Here is a 20,212-nt window from a genome sequence, read left to right as displayed (position 1 = left end):
GATAGATAGGGAAATCGTATAGTTTCGATTGGAGAAGGTATGCTGATAATTGGTAAAGTTTTGTGGTGGAATGATATTCGCTATCCTAATATAATGGTTTTGATATTTTGAAGAATAGAATTTGATGTGACTTGTTTTCATTTTTGATTTATACACGAGGAATAATGGATCATTTGAATTGTTAATAATGCTAATGCTAGGAATGTATATGCGAGATGCATATCGTATAGTTTGGCTTTTAGGTAGAATGCGTTACTGTAGTCTATTACAATCATTTTCTCTGATATCTAGTACTAGGTGATGATATGTATGAACATGTGAAATAAAAATAGTGATGGAATTTAATAACTATGAGTGTTACGCTTAATAACTTACAATCGCTTGGTAAATGAACATTAGAGAAAGTCATTATGATTTAACAAGTATACTGATGTAGTAGTTGGGAATTGGAGTGTATTGCGAGAAAATTATGGCCACCTTTTTCGCGCCAAAATGGCCATTTTTGCCTGTCAACTTGGTCGGCCATGCTAATCCGCCCCTCCACCCCTCGTCTCCATGGCATCCGAGCCACCCCCTGATGCCGCACGTCTGTAGGGATCCAATTTTCGCGCATAACCACGCCAATTACTAACTACTCGGGTATTCATAGATTCCTTCTGTTTGCCCTGCTCTCTATGGTAAAGAGAGTAAGCCATGCACTACTCTTTGCTCATCCAAGGCTCATCTAGTAACGGCACGTTCGAATGGATCAAACCTTTTAAGTATCGGAATCCCTACATCACTTCCATGACTGTCCTCTTCAGACCCAATCAAGTCATGTTCAACAATGTGGATTCTACGAATGTGGTCACGAACTCCAATGACGAGGAGCTAACGATTCCTCCTGGATACTACACGATCGGTCAAATCATTGCCATCCTCAACACCATGACCGATACTACGTTCTCGATATCTACGAAGGCTTCGAGTTATGGATGTATTTATATCCAGTATCCACATACCATCGATTTCACCAATGCTCCGGATATTCGAGAAATCCTCGGTTTGGAAGGGCGAATGGTCATTCTATCTGCTTCGTTCTATGGATCGAACGTGATTGATATCACACGAAATCGACAAGTGATCCAAGTGTACTCGTCTCTCGTGCGTTCCTCCGATCTGAAGATTGCCAACCAGAACAACAACCTGCTCACCACAATGATCATTGACGATCCCGAGGTTAATTACCTCCGCACCGTGGAAGACATCTGCATTCCGATGATAACCCGATTCGACCGATTGATGTTCCTGTTCCGCGATATGGATGGTAATATCATGCGATTGAACGGCGAATTCGAACTCCAGTTGACGATCGAAGATGTGTTTGATCAAGTGCCTTCCTCAATTCTACCGATGAACCAGTTGAGTATGATGGAAGTGTTCGGTAATACTACGAAGAAGGAAGTGAAGCTGGACAATCCTCTGTCATTCGATCAATGTTCCATATCGTCTGTGTCGTTGTATACTGACTTCGTGTTGCACAATGTCCCATCCGATCAAGTGATATTAATCGATGCGGGGACATCCCCACACGAGGTGTTAATAACCAGAGGAACCTACGACATCACGAATGGCATGAGTGTGATCCGAGTGTACAGTAGTATCAATGCTCAAACATTCGGTCTGAAGAGTCCGCTGATCGATAACCTGATTCATGTATCGATGGGACTGAACAACATGATCACCTGGGACAACCTATCGATCGATGTGATTGAACAATCGAATCTGGATTCCATTGATTGGGTATTGACAGATGCGAATGACCGTCCGATCTCCTTGAATTCGAATGTGTACATCTCATTCACGATATCTTGTAAGGACAACTTCAGTAAGGAATTCAAGAAGATAGATAGATAGATAGATATCAATGTCTATCTTCTATATATATATATATATCTATATATCTGAAAAGTAATAGTTTGATTGTTGTCTCCAACAAATAATCAGCCAGATATGTCTCACAGCTTGATATTGGACAACTACTCATTCCCATAGTATCCATTCTTATGGATTTCAGCTTTATCATCAACAATACTGATATCACTATTAGTGAGTAATTCTATTCATTCTAATGAGTTGGGAACCAAAGCATTTCACTTTCATCAACCAACTCAAACAGCAAGTATTATGTATACTATTGTTATTCATGCTCGTAATAGAACAACATTGTGAATCACTTTGTATCCCTATTGAAGTGGTGTACAATTCGATCCTTCCTTTAAATAGGAGATATTCTGCATTATTTGGCAGGTGGGGGATACTATATGGGTTAGAATAAGGGATAGTATTCTCTGGCAATATAACAATCTCTGATAGGTTCAGAGTGCATCAAAACGACAAAAACTGGACACCAACTATCCAAAAACCTAGAAACAGTGGAATATGAATATATCTCTATTTGTTCGTATAAAATATATTATGTATTCTACCTTATTTTGCTCAGTTCTTCAACGACACACCCACCTTTCTCACAAACTCTACTATTCGATTCTACTATACACATATTACATATTATTACTATAAATGATAACCCAAAAACTGCTTATCGCTAGCTTTTCCATTTTCATTCCTATCATCATCTTCTACATACCCTATTTCTTTCTATCCCATCTAGATAAAATTCCAAATGAATAGAACGAAAAACAAAACGCTTCCACTGGAAACAACACTCTTCCATCTATTCATTCCACAATATCCCATTTCCGCTCATCTCCTTCCACTTCACAGTAAAAACAACTCCCTCCCTATTCGAAATCTATTCTTCCACTCATACCCAATTTCAACACTATTTTCACAATTGCACAATTCCTGTGTATTTTTGAAATCATTTGTTTTACAATCAAAGCTATTAGATTCGTCTTACTGGGTTTGAATGTATTCAAAATTTGGAATTGGACTTGTATGTCCTGTCTTTTGTTTTGTTTTCGGACTTCTATGTGTTTTTGTGTGTTGTGTTGTGGGAGTGTAAGTATTGTAGCTGGGATGGGTTCTGTCGTCAAGTTGGTGTGTTTGAAGAAGCTAGTGTAGTGTGCGCTATCGTTACTTTGACTAAACTGTGTGTGAGATATGTATCGTGAACGCATTCAATACCATAATGGCGGTGGACCCTGGTTCCATTTTTGCTGTGTGGAATGTGTTCCGAGTGAGGAATTTCTGTACTTCAAACTGTGCAACGTGGCGAACCCATTCATGCCATGTGCGACCGCGGATACATGGAGATAACTTGCAACGTGGGAGGTATCTGGTACAGGCACGACGTTCTTGCCTAGGATATCTGTTCTGTTTCTCGTATTTTCATTTTCATATTGTGAGGTGGTAGAGTGTGGTAGAGAGAACGGATTTGCGATGAGTGAAAGGACAAACTATGGGAGCAAGAGCTGTAGGTTTGTAGAAGCGGAGCGTGTGTGGAACTTGGGAGAATGGGACAAGAAGGCGGAGTATGCGAACTGCTGTGGACACGGTCTTCGCCTCTGATTGATGGGAGCCGAGTGAACTGGAATGGCCAGTGGGAGGAGGCGAGTTCCAAGACGGTGCAGTTCTGCATTTGTGGGTCTGTGGAGCATGGGAAGGTGGGGGTGTGCGTGGTGCGGGCGTGTGGGAAGTGTTGGAATGGAAGAGAGGTGAGGTGCGTGGCGGTGGTGTGCCCCGCGGACGAAGCGGCGGGGTAGCCGGAAGGGCACTTGGGGCAAGTGTTGGATACGAAGTGCGATGTGGACTAGTGGGGCATGATCACGGATGGGTGCAACGCCTATCAGCAGTGGGAATCGATCGATCGATCGATAGGGGACGGGCTCCTGCCAGCCCATCCTGCCGATGCTGCGCTGCGCTGCGCTGCGTGGCGGGCGATGGGGCGAGGGACGTGGCGCTGTGGACGATGGGAGATGGGAAGCAATCCACGATGTACTGCACGAGCAATGTGGGCGTGGGCGAGGTGATGAACGATCCATTCGAGCCCATGAACATCCACATCGTGTTTGAATTGGCCGAGGCCACGTTCTCCTATCCCACCACCGCGATCTCCATCTCCGACTACACCATTGGGTTCGCCTTCGCGTTCGCCTTCAATGGCTCCTTCCCGCGGTTTTGCGAAGGCACGCACGCTCTACATCAATGCCAACAGGTTGGTGTCCCGAAACGGCCTCCCCTTCCCCGCGGAAACCCTCATCGCGACCTTCTCGACCCGCGCCGGCGTTCGGTTGGCGTTCGGTTGGCGTTCGGTTGGTGTTCGGTTGGCGTTCGGTTGTGGCCTGCTCGGATTGTGGAGAGCGCGATTGGTATGAGGGAAGTGGAGTAGGCGCAGCGCAGCGCAGCGTGTCTGTGCAGATGGAGGTTCCCTGGAGCAGTGGCATCTCCGATGAAGCCCCGATGGATGGCCTTGATGGGCAGCAATGTGCAGAGCCAGTTCTTCGAGACGCGCTCCGTGTTGGTGGCGGGCGCCATTGTGAACAGCGTGATGGCCATCAGCTGGCGTGTCCGCAAGGGCGCCTCCTGGTCCGCCTTCGCGTCCTTCTCCGTCTACCGCCCCGTCGTGCTGCTGCCTGCCTCCCTCCCTGCCTCCGCGCCCGTCGTGCTGCTGCCGCCTTCGAAGCCACGCAGGTGCGCTGGGTCTGGTGGTGGTGCGAGCTCTTCGTGCAGGCCTTGGTTGGCTCCCACTCCCAGCTCTTCGCCGCCGACGCGCTCCTCCAAGAGGGCGACGTCCAGCAAGCCGAACTCTCTCTCTCTCGATGCGTGCGTGGCCTACTGGGTGCGCGTGGCGCTGTGCTCCGCCGCGTGCTCCATCCTCTCCGAGGCCTCCTCTCCCATCACCCTCGCCGCGTATGTCGTCGCGCCCGGCGCGGTGCAGAACCTCGAGGTGGCCGCGCTCTCCTCGACCTCGCTGCGCGTGCAGTGGGCAGAGCCGGCGGAGCTGGGCGGCGCCAGCATTCGGTACTACGTGGTGCGACGCTCGTGGATGGCGTCGATGGCCGTGATCCAGAGCGAGAGCGAGAGCGAGAGCGAGGTCGCCAGCACGAACTGCTTCCTGGACCTGCAGAGCGTGCAGAGCGTGCAGAGCGTGCAGAGCGTGCAGAGCGTGCAGAGCGTGCAGAGCGTGCAGAGCGTGCAGCACGCGCCCATCTATCTGAGCGTGGCCGCGTTCAACGGGTATCTCTCCCGCCAAGAGAAGATCCCCGCGGTTCTGTATGCGGTGTGTGTGGAATCAGGCGGAGGGCATTGAGTGGGACTGTGCGATGGCGATTACCGGATCCTTCCATGATCTCTGCACCGCCACGTGCGAGCTTCGCGCTCCCGCCACTTCCTCCTTCCTCCTTCCGCCGAACCGTCTGGTTCCCCGCGGGACGCGATGTGTGGGACGTGTTGGAGGGTGGGATCCCCGCGACTTCCTACACGCTGGAGTGCGTCCCGAGCGAAGTGGGCAGTGCCGAGTGGATGGGCAGGCAATTCGGAGTGTCCACGATGGCCACGTCGGAATTCGTTGGGTGTTGGTGGTGGACGGTGAGCCAACCTCCTCGCTCACCGGTTCGCTCTGGGTGTGGGTGTGGGTGTGGGTGTGAGTGAGCAGGAATCTGGTGGGCGATGGGGTGGGGTCCGTGGCTCCCTACGAAGGTGTGCAGAGTCGACCGGGCTCTCTGGATCTCTTCCTGTCCAACTGGGCGCAGAACGCCACCGTGGTCTCCGTCACCCAGCCCCTCCGCCTCCGCCTCCGCCTCCGCCTCCGCCTCCGCCTCCTCTTCGCCTACGACGTGACCGGCGCGCTCATCCGCGCCCACCTCGTCGATCACGCCTGGTGCGCCGTGGGTCGCGATGTTTCCACGTTTCCACGATCCAGACCGATTTGGTAGTTGCTGAGAGAGAGAAAGAGAGAAATGGTTGCGGTGTTTGGTTTGGAAGATGGATGGATGGATGGATGGATGGAATTGTAGAGATGTGGAATGGTTGAAGCGTTGTAGGATTTGAATGAGAATCGAAAATGTGTTTAGGAAAGAAGGAAAATGTAGATTTAGAGTGTGTAGGGTGTTGGAATGATTTAGAAACATGAACAGAATAATCCAGAACGAGGAACCAAACGACTCTAGTTGATAATAACAATAATAGTAATAGAGTGCTGTGAGTTGATAGTTGAAACAAAGAAAGAAAGATAGAAAGAAAGTGTATTTAGAGTTAGTTGGTTGGTTTAGGATAAGGAAATGATAGAAAATGGAGTGAATGGTTAACGATGTGCGAAGATAGGTTCTTTGTGTGAAAATCACTGGACCAAAACCAATTTCCATTCCATTCCATTTGATTCGATTTACTAGTTTTACTAGTTTGAATTGCTTTCAAACCCAACCAGTCCCAAGTCAAAATGATTTGGCTAGAATCATGGATGGATAGATTGGATTATCGAAAGAATAATAATAATGATAATATAGACTATTTAGACAAAGTGGAGTGAACAACCAAATCCTTGCTTCATAACACGATTTCACTATGATATCATAAATATACAACCTATACAGACATAGTAGACAACAAAATGGACTTTTCCATTTTGAGTGTTTCCAAACAATCCTGATACTATTATTATAAATATCTATACCTCCGAACTATTTCAACCACAAAAATGTGAACAAAATGATGCGAAACACAAGTGAGTACTTCACTTGGAAATCTTGGATCCAATGTGTATATGGTAGCACTTTATCATAATTTTTAAATATGAAGAATACTTAGGTGTAAGGAAATAAACTGATCTCTCTGTTTTCTTCATAAATTCTTTATATTTGGCTACAAATTACGGATTCAAAGAGTAGAGGCTAAGAATATGTGATTCCAAATAGGTAGAATGCAAGAACTTAAGGGAAGCGAATTTCTCCTGGACGGTTACATAACGCATGGTGAAGCAAAGGAAATCACTATTGGAGGCTGCAAGTATAGCCTCCAATATTATCAAGGCGATCACGAGGATGAATACACGTTGACGAGAGCTGGGAAGGTTTGCCTATTCCAAAATGGCATACTGAAAATGTACTACGAGGTGGATGCAGACGAGAGCGAAATCGGCGACTTTACCAGATTTGAAAAAGGATGCGTCGCATTTGTCCAATCATTTGACGAAATCTGGGACAACCAGAATTTTCATCGTATAATAAACCATGTCCGAGGCGAGCGTATGGAAATCTATTCGCATGCGAGTGATCACCTGATATATCATGGTGAATTTAACGAGAAGCGAGAACGAGAAGGATGGGGCATCCAATATGACGAAGGAAAACGTGGGTCGCCATGCTGCTCGAGGGGATATGGAAGGGTAACAAGCTGGTGGAGATCATTCGCAAAATCGAGGGAACTATCATGACCGAGTTCAAGCGAAGTGGTAACAACACCATCGCTTCGAATCGAATTCCCCTCTATGTGGGTGAATTCATTTATGATGAATCGAAAGAATCGTTTCTTCGAAATGGTCGAGGATACTGGATCGATGAAGAAACTCGGATTGCTACTCGCGAAGTGGAATGGAAAGATGGAGTGGAAGTGAGTGGAAGAGATCTCTATGATGGATGGCATATTCATTCATTCATTCACTCAATATTACTTGTTTATTTAATACTATTGCTATGTTAATCACATTGCATTTCACATTGTTTTGTTGATCAAATAGAAAGCAAGGTTTTCATTCATAGGATTCATGGATTCCATCCATCATATTATTCAATCGATTGTTTTGTTTAATGATACTATGATTCCTATTCACCATTTTACTCTATGAACCACAATCCTTTCTCTGCAATATCATTCTTTGTACTCAATATGGATGATCATTGTGACAGAAGAGAATCGAAGTATCAACAGAGAATCAATACAATAATCCACTTGTCAAATAGAAATGATGGATTTTGCATTCTACATACTACTGCCATACTCTCTATTACGAATCTGACCATTCCAACAGTATTCACTATTGTGAGTTCGATTGTTGCAAAACAAGATTAACTACCACATAATTGATATATTTTGAAGAACATATATCCATTATAGACTTAATAGAACAGCCATTCTGACATGAGAGAATAAAGGTGATGAAAATGCGTAATAATTTACAATTATAGCTATAAGTATCTAAATATAACACAAAAAAAAATGAATAGATGGAAATGCACCGAAATAAAGAAAAATAGAAATGGGTGGAGAAAATGAGATTTTATTATATGTATTCTAGTTTTTAACATACCAGCATATCACAGCCATACACAATAATTCATGACGTGTGTTCTATCGAGAAATAATGAAACAGATCTTGTTTCCAAAAAAACCGTTTTACCATATTTCTTCCTATTTCCATGCAAAACATTGCTGATTTTGTCAATTCTACTATTAATAACTATCGTATTGATAGTTCCATTATTCAAAGTGTGCAGGGATGTTTGGGTAAAGAATGGAAACCAAATGGCTGGATTTCACTCATATTGAGTAATAGAGAATGTGTAGTATTGCGATTCAATAATGGAGTATTCATGAATCAAGGATTTGTGGTCAATGAGCAGAAAGTGTTGAAAGTGTTTGGAAATCATCAAATTGGTGCTATTTCATATAATGAAGAACAATCCATAGAAGTAGTAGAAGGAATCGTGGATTTGGATCATGGAAGTCGATTTGAAGGATTGGTATTGACAGAAAACAATTTTGGAATTCCATTTGGATATGGTGAAATGTATGATGATGATGGAATATTGGTATACAAGGGCATAATGATCAATTGGAAACGATTTGGATATGGAACGAGTTATCATAATAATGGATGTATTGAATATGAAGGATATTGGTGTGATGATAATCGATTTGGAATTGGAAAAGTGTATGATCGATATGGTAAATTAGTGAATGAATGTGAATGGTATAATGGAATTGAATGTGATATTGAAGAAATTTATGAAGGCGATGGAAGCAAACCACTGAATATCGGAATGAAACATTTGAAACTGATTGACTATTGTGTATTGGTTGATTGGGATGTTTCACTGTTGTATAATTTGGAATCGATCGAAATCGGCAATGATTGTTTTGGATCAGTGCAAACATTCAAAATCGATAGATTGAATCGATTGAAAACGATCAAAATCGGAGACAATTCATTTACGCAGAAAAAGAATGGATGGGGAATTGATGAATCGAAATCATTCCACATATTGAATTGCAAATCATTGGAATCCATTCAAATTGGTGAATATAGTTTCAGTGATTATGCTGGAGACTTTGAATTGAAGAATCTACCACAATTACAATCCATTCAAATTGGAACAATTGGAAGTCAATCATGGAATTTCAGTTATTGTTCATTTGTGATTCGAGGTATTGATATGATATTGAATATTTGAATGATGCCTAGATCTTCCAAATCTACAATCCATTACATTAGGTGATCGTGCATTCCGTTATTCCTTCTCAACAATAATTGAAAGTATTGAATGAATTCGAATGAAATGATTGTTGTAGATCTTCCATCATTACAATCCATTCAACTTGGTTATAATGCACTTGAAGGAAGAAATTGGAATGAATCTTGTTCATTGATAATGCGAAGTAATAATGAATTCATGTTAAATGATTTGTTTTGTAGATCTTCCAAATCTAACATCAATAACATCTGTTGGATATAGCTTCTTTTATCCTCGTGTAGTGACATTAGAAAGTATTTCTGAATATTGAATATTGATAGTATTTAGATATTCCAAATCTTCGAAATGTCAATCTATTTCCTTCATTCGATAAAGTTCGATCGAAATCAATTTCGAGTATAGTTTGATTGATTTGATTTGATTCATAGATGTTTCTTCCATTCTCGCTAATCTTGTCCACTAAATCAAGCATTAAATCCATAATTTTGATTTGATTTGATTTGTTCAGTGATTCGTCATTGTTTAGGAACATTTCCATTGATTGATTGATTGATTGTTTGATTGTTTGTTTGAAACCGATTCTTGATCACAATTCATGATTCTATAATTATCAAAATATCAATCCTGCCTGATTATTATGATGTTCTTCTTTACCATTTTAACAATGATACTGAATTATGATTGTTGTTTCAATCAATCAATCATTGTTTTCGATCATTATCATCATTATCGTTATTATTACCAATGACCCAATGATCACATATTGAACATTCACAAATGATGAATCCAATCTACAAATAATAATAATAATAATAATATACAAATGATGGTTTGAATAGGTTTGAACTAGGATTTGTTCAATATTGATAGGAAACTGCTTGCTTCGAATAATCAAAATAATAATAATAATCATGAATAATAAGATTGGATTTGATAGTGACACAATGGAATGGATGGAATCGATTGATATTGGATGATTATTCACATTTGTGAATCCATTGTTAAATCGGTAGATAATACAATACAATACAATACAATACAATGATTGATATTGAATTAGGATATTGATTTTGACTTATTGAATAGGAATCGATCACTGTATACATAGAATAGAATAGAATAGAATAGAATAGAATAGAATAGAATAGAATAGAATAGAATAGAGGTGAAATGGATAAAACAAGGCAATGAAACTACAATAGAATAGAATAGAATAGAATCCGATTGAATAGCATTGGAAATCATATTGGATTCACCATTCAGTCAATCCAACTATCTATCATTTGTTTGTTTGTTTGTTTGTTTGTTTGTTTGTTTATCAATGAGTCACAAAACATGGATTTATCAATTTGATAATAATGGAATCAAATCGGATGTGTTTGATACTTGATAGTTGTAGTTCGTAGTAATATCAATCGTGGTTTCACAATTCGATATTTGGATGGAATGTCGTATTCTTCAATATCACACAAACCACTCATTCAATCAATCAATCAATGGATGAAAGATAGCTGATTCAAAATGCAAATGAATGTTGAATATCGTAAAGAATCAATCCATCATTCACACTCAATAATACTGATAAGAATAGAAAGGCTGTTCAATCCATTGATCCATTGAATGAATGATTGAATGAATGGTGTGTATTTGGTTAGTTTTCGATTTCCATTCATCATCATCATTATCATTATCATTATGATTGTATCATCATCCACATGATTCATCGGTCTATTTCAGCATATTGAATACCATTAGATCACTTTGGTGTTGTTGATCATGAATAGAATGATTGGATAGGATCGATCAATCAGAATCAGAATCAGAATCAGAATCAGATTGATGATGAGTATTCAACCATCAATCCTCGTGATTATTATTATTAGTAGTAGTAGTATTTGTATTTGTATTTGTATTTGTTCGATTATCAATGATATAGAATCGATCGAATGATTCATTGATAGCGATCCAATCGACTGATAGAATTATACAATTGATTCGATCGAATCCAAATGGAACAATCACTCAAACACATTGTAGTCTCAATGGTTGTTTTGCAATTGAATCAATCGAGATTCATGAAATCATTATGTTCGATCATTGGTTTAGCTGGAATCTATCATTGTACTGTATTGCATAACAATACTCTTATTTCTTTCTTTCTTTCATTCTTTCTTTCTTTTTTTCTGATCATTATTATCATTATCATTATCATTATTATTGATATCATTCAAATCATTAGATCCCATTCGAACAAGTCAATATGGAATCAGCATTTGATAATCACAATACAATAATGAGGCATATTGTGAGAACCATTTGTGTTGTGGTTTGAATATGAGTATTTCGATAATGGGCTTTCTTGGAATCCATTGTTTGATTGTATATTCAATATGCTGTTTGTGATTGTACACCGATGAATCCACAAATCACATATTTCGAATGAATCTTGATCGAACGACTTCAATCGAATCGTTTTGACAAGATTCATTGCACTTAATCCAATTGAATTAATAGGAATCGACACAATCCATATTTGTGTGTTGAGATAGTATTAATTTGGATAATACTCAATGATTCATTGTTCTTTTGTTTTGTTTTTGTTTTTGTTTTTGTTTTGATGTTGCTTATCTATTTTTGATTATCCCATTTTTCATTTGTTGTTGTTGTTTTTCAACTTTTGGAATTGATTGTAGTTCATTTTATTATTTCATTTTCGATTTTGATTTTTAGTTTATTCTTGTTTGTTTTGCTATTCTTTAGTTTTCTTTGTTTCTTATTTTCTTACATTTGTACATTTTATTCCTCTGTCTTTTTCTTTTGTATTATATGATTCTAATTTGTTTTTAGTTTTTCTGTTTTGTATTTTCTTTTTCTTAATTATTCCTTTTTTATATTCTAACATTCATCTTATTATTCACTATCCACCAGACAAATTGGATTGTGTCGATTCTTATTGATTCAATTCTCATAAGGAAATATGTGATTATTTGTTTGGACTGTTCCATGTTTTGTTTTGCTTATTTCTGTTTGTTTTATGTTTATCATCATCATCATTATTATTATATATCCATTTTAACCAATAATCGAGTCAATCATGTGCCATCAGTTTGAAACAACAATACAAATTCCACAAATCATTGTAAAATGAACCAGATAGAATTGTTCCAATCATAATCAATCGATATATGTTCCTATTAAACCAATCAAATCACATCAAATCAAATCAAATCAAATGATCAAACGGAATCGAATGAAACACAATGAATCAAATCAAATCAAATCACCTAACAAGATAAGATAAGCTTAAACTTACCAAATGGAATTGAAATCTATGAAAATCATATGAAATCAATTCCATTCTATTTATCAACAATACTCGAATCGATTTCGATTGAACATACACCAATGATACAAGTAGATTGACATTTTGAAACAGATTTGGAATATCTATTTACCATCTCTATTCAATATTTAGATCCACTTTCCAATGTCACCAAAACGAGGACAACAGAAACTCCATTATACAGAAGTTAGTGATGCTAGACTTGGAAGATCCAAAGCAAATCATAACCAATCAATTCATTGTTACTTCGAAGTATCAATGAAGTTGAATCATCATCATCCCATCTTTCTCCCCTACCTTCCAGTATCCGATATCATATGACATACATATTATTGTTTTTCCTTATTATTCATTTATTCATTCATTCTGTTTTCCTTCATTACTCACTCATTCATTCATAGATTAATGGATCATTGATTGTCATAAAGGAAACACTTGATTCTTTGCTTTCATTGATTCCATTTCTTCTTTTGTTGACAAGGAATATTGTTATCGATTTTGATGGTTTGGAATCAATGAATGAATGGTAGGGGAGAAAGAGAGAGAAGTAGCAATAGCAGCAACAACATCCACAGCAACAACAACAATAATAGTAGTAGTTATAGTTGTAGTAAGCAATGGACCAAACAATCTACCAAATGATTTAATCAATAATCAGAACCTACAATACGAAATCATTTCAAATCAATCCGATTGATGTTTCATGACAACAATCAATCTTTCCATGCAAACCGACAATCAAATGATCTTCTCTTCATTTATATTTAAATCTGAATCGATTCACATAGATTCATTCAATTATGTGGATTGTTTGAAATTGATATGCATTCTTGGTATTTGTTTGTTTTCACATATCGAGTTTGTTCTTCATTTCGATCATTCCACATAACAATCTAATTGATCTATTATTCAGAATCGATCAGTAAGTATTATTGATTGATTGATTGATCTATAATAATAAGACTCATATTACTAATAATATGACTATTATTATCATGGATTTGGTTCTTTCCTTATTTCTTTATTAAACTACACATATGATTGTTTCAATATCTCTTTCTATGATGATTACTATTATTATTAATCATCAATAGCTATGGATTGTTCTCAGATATTCTTATTCTTAATCCTTTTACTGTTATTATTCTCATTATTGCTTGTTATTCACATACACATTGTTTGTTCTCCATCAATTTGGTATTGATTCGATATCGGACACTGCATTGAGCTACAATTCATCCATTTGGATTATTACTCATGTTATTGTTCGTTCCTATTATGTTGTTGCTGCTCATTACTTCATTTCATTTCATTTCTGTTCTAGACATTGCTTTTGAACACATAGTCTTATTATTATTCTCATTGATTTATATTACTGTTATTATTGTTGCTGTGCCATTTTAACGAATTCATTGTCGTTATTATTGTTATTATTTGCTTTGTTGTTTGATAGATTCATATTATGAAAGAGTATACAGAATAGACATCGATTCAATCAATCAATCAATCAATCAATCAATCAATCATGCGTTAAACAGTCATAAAAGCATGAACAAATGATTGAATGAATGATTGAATCGATGACATTATTGATGCAGAATTACAGTTCATTGGTTGTGATAAAGGTCTTTGTTGTTTTGTGAATCACTCCACAGAGAGAGAATCTTTTGTTCATTCATTCATTCATTCAATGATTTGTTGGTTGATTCAATCATTCAATCAGCCATCCAAACCAAAGTGAATCAAATATGATACTATGAATGAATATAGAATAGAACAGAATAGAATAGATTGATTGAATGAATGAATGAATGAGATCCTTGTTACTGATTTACAGATCATTGGTTGTGAGTAGTGTATTGAGATTGTCAATCAATTCTTAGATAAGATATCATTCATTCATTCATTGATTTGATCGTATAATCATTCAAATATCCCATTGCAATTCACATTATTGGTCCACTTTATACAGATTTAACGATATTTCCTTGTCAACAATCCATCATTCATTCTTATGGTACAAAATATACATAATCACAGTATGGACTCAATTCAAATCGATGTTTGTAGGATTACTCATTCATTCATTCATTTGTTTTCATTTTCAGTGTTGAATTGCTGAAATCGAATCGAATCCAACTCCAATATCACAACCAATCACATTCCCATTCATTTCGATTCTCTCTCATTCACTCTTCATTATCATAATCACGTATTACATCAGTAATAAATAACTAATACATATCATTGAATGGATTAAGATCTTAAGCAATGAATACTATTTCTTCTATTCTTTTCTCCTTTCTTTCATCCATTCATGGTACAAACCATCTCCATGCTATGCAATCTTTGTACATCCAACTCATATTCATTCAATAGATTGTGACCAATTACACAAATCATTCCAGTACTATTCTATTCACATATAGCATACAATCTGTGATAATATCTATGAATCATTCAGTTCCAACCACTATATACCAATCATTGTGCATTCCAACTAACAATAACGGAATTTACTACAAACTCCAATCAATCAATCATTCATTCATGGATTGGTTATTCCAGTACTAAGTGTCAACAGTATTGTTCCTGCCACTCAGAATTAGTTATTTTATGAAAATGGATTTAACAGAATCAAACATTGTGTTAAACCAATGAAATGACAGAATCGTGTTTGTCTGGATTTTGTTTGTTTTGAAGCAAAACTATGCATGATTTATGTAATTCGTATCAGGATGTGCTAAAACAGATCCCTGTGAAATATCATCATTTCAGCTATTGTTCGTCATAATTTGTGAAAATGACTTCATTTCCATTGCTACTTCATACATATGTTATTTTCTACTATACTATTACATTCTAGTATTGTTGTTTTCATTCATATTGGCCATTTCTGATTATTCCATACATACCTATCTTATTTTCACAGTATTCTATTCCATGGAATATACTAATAAGCCAAAATATACAATCAATCACAAATACACATTATTCTATCTTCCCATACAGAATAATAATCATGATGATAATGACAAAACATCAACTAATCATAATCAATACTATTGAGAATAACTATTGTGAACACTCTTGTTTGTTAATACTGCTCATTCCTTCTCTCAGCTCATAACACGAACTAACAACATTATTAGTTGTCACATTTAGAATGTGAATTCATTATGGGCTTTGATACAATTCATATCACACAATATGCACAAAAATGAAACAATACACATTTGTGGTTATTCTATTCCAAATATTCATTTTCCAAGTATTGATTCAAAGTATCTCGAGACTATAGTATACAGATTAGTCATATATCAAAGGAAATACAACAATACTTGTGGTAAATGAATGATTCATCCTTCCTATTTCTATTGATGAGTTCATCTATATTTGATACATGTCACATAACAAAATTGATACTATTTTCACTCTAAAAAAAGCTCTTTCGATCAATAATAATATGCTTTATCAACTTGTAGCTATCTTAAACCTCATTACTATGGAACAATAGTAGTAAGGGAATGACACTATTTGCGTGAAACCTGGTGGCAGTTTTCTTTATATGCTATTTTGCACCATGACCACAATTGCGATCATTTGTCCATCGTTGTAATCGATTAACCGATTCTGAGTGCTCGACTATCGTTCCTAGGCTGTCTGGTCGACAATCATCGGTCAGGAACCAGGTTTCGTGCTTTCTTACGCCAATTCCTTTCTACTATCAACCTAGTGCTCGTTTCTATTGTTGTGTTTGTGGTGTCAGTTATACTTGGATGCAAGAAAGCAGTAGACATACCTAGCTAAGGTGAATTATTGTTATTTCTCTCGTATTTACATGTTTGTTTGCTTATTTGTGATGACCGAAACCCAATATGTGTATATTGTCATCACAAATCCATCTATTGTTGTCTATTCAAATCATAGATGTCTTTGGTAAAGAGAGAATATGCATTATTCCATTCTCATACAAGATTCACCTATCAATGGTTCATTCGATTGGATCAATCCTTCCAAGTTCAGAAATCCATAGATCACTTCCATGACTGTTCTATTCAAACCTAATCAAGTCATGTTCAATAATGTGGACTCAACCAATGTGGTGACAAACACCAATGGTGAAGAGGTAACGATCTCGCCTAGTTATTATACACTGAGTGAAATCATTGCCATTCTGAACATTATGATTAATACTACATTCTCAATTTCCACAATGGCTACAAGTTATGAGTGTATTTGGATCCAGTCTCCATACTCTATCGATTTCGCGAGGTACATATGATATCGAAACGATAATTGCAATGTTGAATGCGAGTGATGCTCTATTTGAAATAGTGTATAGTGGAGAAAATGCATTTCGAGTCTATAACCAGTTTGTGATTCTTCCTCTGACACAACTTATTCATTCCTTGAATAAAGCGATTCATTTATCGAGGTGTGTGGGGAGCATGAATGAGATCAAGGAACTATGGAAACCAGCAAAACGAAGAGGTGCCAATCGAGTGATCATCAGTGGGTTCAAACGAAACATATACTTCATCGATCTCATCGATTTCTTTTCCAAATAACACAAATCGATACAGGAAGTATTAGGATCACAAAAGAGTACTGGATTCCACAAGAATCGTGGATACAAGTATGTCCTTGTATGTATTGATGGATATTCGAAATACTTGATGACTCGGAAACTGAAAAGCAAGAGTGCTACAGAAGTCACTCATGCGATGAAGGATATCATTCAGACATATGGTGAATCATCAAAGCATAGTTGCTCGGATCGAAGTACCGAGTTCACCAATGCCATCTTTCGTACCAACATCTTGGACAAGTATGATATCACCATGTATCACATGGATTCAGCGAATAGGGCAGTACTAGATAAACGTACAATTCGAGATATCAAGGAAGACATCATGGTTCCATTCAATCAATCGAAAGGTGTATGGTTCGACTTGATCGATGGTACAGTTTGTAGACATAATGGAAGGAAGAACAGAGACATCGGATATACACCCAATGACCTTTGGCTTAACAACAACAACGATATCTTGTACATGGAGAAAACAGAACCATCCAACATGACAGCAAAGGACACAACACCTCAATTCGATGTTGGTGATTATGTTCGAGTGACACGAAGACCTCGCATTCTGGAAAAACGATCATTGACAAGCAAATGGTCTCAGGACTTGGTTGAAGTTATTGACATTGACGATCACATCATGCCATTGATGTACGAAGTGAAGAATGTGGAAAGCGATAGCACACAGAAGTGTTATGATTGGGAACTGCTGGCAAGCAAATGTAAACCACAACCAGTACCACCCATCACTCGATCCAAGAGTCGAAAGGAACCCAATGCATTGAGAGAGGAAGCAAGATCACATCGACCCATTACGAGCACCCAGAAGCAACAACCTCGCCCAAGTGTTTGAAAACGATCGTGATGCTCTTCACATCACTCAGACATACAAGAGAAGGGATATTCGTGAATACAGAGATCATATGACTCTCATTTGTCCATTCGATTCCATTTATCAGTTTGGTATCGAAAAGGGTCACAAGATTGTTGAGTATATCGATGAATGGCATATCGAGCAATCACACACCATCCATTGAAACACTCACCTTGTATCCCTTATCCACAATCGATTCGATGGAATCACAATGTTTGATTAAGGGCATCATTCTCATTGTAACATGGAATCGATGTGATTATGAGATATAAAGCAGAAGATAATTCGAATTAGCATTGATTATTGAATGGTTGAGTGGATGTGAGTGTATGTTCAAACAATGTGGCATTATTGACTTTCACAAAACACCCAGAAGGTATCGTCCATGAATATTGATGAATGCCATCCACTGTCTCACGTACGAATATGTCTTTGCCGTCGTTCTCTGGTATATTGATGAGCATGTTATCGAGCTTCTTGAACGTTTAATTGTTTCCATTGCTGCTGAATATGTACGACATTGATTCATTTATTTTACTTTGGTTGATTTCGTTTATAGTGTATGACATACATACCCTTCAGACAAGCTTCATTCATATTCGAATATGTGAATATGCAAAGTGAGAAACGAGCCAAATCCAACACCACTGTGAAATAAACCTATTCTAGTTATTGGCATAATTAACATAATGCAAATTCGTGGAGACTAAATTGAAACGAATGAAAGTAAAGTTCGCCACCACATGGAATGAACGCGAGGTTATTATTAAGAAGTATGGATATGATAATGTTGCGGGAATCACCATGTATTCCGAGAATCTGATTGGTGTCAAGTTGAATACACCTGTGAAAAGATGGTGATACCATTCTTCATCGGGTTCGCCATTCTCGACATGTCCAAATACATCATCTACGATTTCTACTACAATGTGCTCAAAAACACATTCGATAGCGGGAAATAACTGGGACAGAACATGGCTCACTCACCGTATAACCGAATGACAAGGGCAGTATCGTTCACAAGATGTATGAGATGTAATATCATTCGACTACTCGGAGTTGGATAACACAAGCTACTTCTGTTAGCAACATGTGAACTATTACGATCAGGAAGTAGACAATAATTAATTCCCTTCGTGGTCCTCGTTCCTTAACTTTGACAAGAAGCTGTCGGAACCTATTTAGAAGGATGAACACGATGGACATCGTATTATTAAGTTCGTGAAACTCAGACAGAAGATGTACTGTTTCGTGGATGAGAAGAATGTGATACACTACACAGCAACGGGAGTACTTCGCAATGTTGTAATCGATAGTGAGAGAATAAGTGTAAAGAACATCGATTTGTACAAGTGTGTTCTTGAGGAAGAGAGGAAGGCGATACAATCATTGAGGGCTCCTTCAAACGCATCAACAACCAGGGCTTCGTCATCATCAATAAGGAACAGACCTAAATATTCATGACTCGCACAGACAACAAGAGATGAATTTTGGACGACAATGTGCGTTATCTGTCTGTCGGGCATTACCAATTGAAAATCATGTAAAGTAAAAGTTGTTTTTACTAAGGTATGAACAGGACATTCATGGAAGTGATGTAGGGGTTTCGATACTTGTACGGGTTGATCCAGGTGAACGTGTCGTTACTAGGTGAACCTTGAATGAGCATGGAGAAATGTCGTAAAATTGAAGGTTCCTTTTGTAGGTGAATTGAAAATTCACCATGCATTTACTTTACCATAGATGGTATGGTAAACAGTGGAGGAGTGGGCAACCTGGGGACGATCCTGGTCAAAATCGGCTGATTTTGACTGCCATGGATTATTACGTCTTAGACGTGATGGACAACCGAGACGACACGAAAGACGCAAAATGGACTTCCGTGGTCAATATCAGACGCCATGTTTTTGCGTCTTAGACGTAATTAATTGACTACTACTGTAAACATCGTTATTACTACATTCTCGATGGAGATCGATCATGAATTGTTTTCATAA

At 38.1% G+C, this 20,212-nt stretch overlaps 2 protein-coding genes across 2 annotated transcripts; one reads left to right on the top strand and one right to left on the bottom strand.

Annotated features, from left to right (window-relative positions):
* Positions 1-8,357: 8,357 nt before the first annotated feature.
* GSBLH_T00002448001 (uncharacterized protein) lies at positions 8,358-9,392 on the top strand (the record flags this gene model as incomplete). Its single annotated transcript, XM_013041459.1, has 1 exon — positions 8,358-9,392. One exon carries the CDS (start codon positions 8,358-8,360, stop codon positions 9,390-9,392), a length of 1,035 nt encoding a protein of 344 aa, XP_012896913.1.
* Positions 9,393-9,699: 307 nt separating this feature from the next.
* Positions 9,700-9,951, bottom strand: GSBLH_T00002446001 (uncharacterized protein; the record flags this gene model as incomplete). The annotated part of the gene is made up of 1 exon (XM_013041458.1): positions 9,700-9,951. The coding sequence occupies one exon, from the start codon at positions 9,949-9,951 to the stop codon at positions 9,700-9,702; it is 252 nt and encodes an 83-aa protein (XP_012896912.1).
* Positions 9,952-20,212: the final 10,261 nt, after the last annotated feature.

The sequence above is a fragment of the Blastocystis hominis genome (assembly GCF_000151665.1).
Source record: "Blastocystis hominis, Singapore isolate B (sub-type 7) whole genome shotgun sequence assembly, scaffold_20".
NCBI classification, from domain to species: Eukaryota; class Bigyra; order Opalinata; family Blastocystidae; genus Blastocystis; species Blastocystis hominis.
This window is presented reverse-complemented; position numbering and strand designations above follow the sequence as displayed.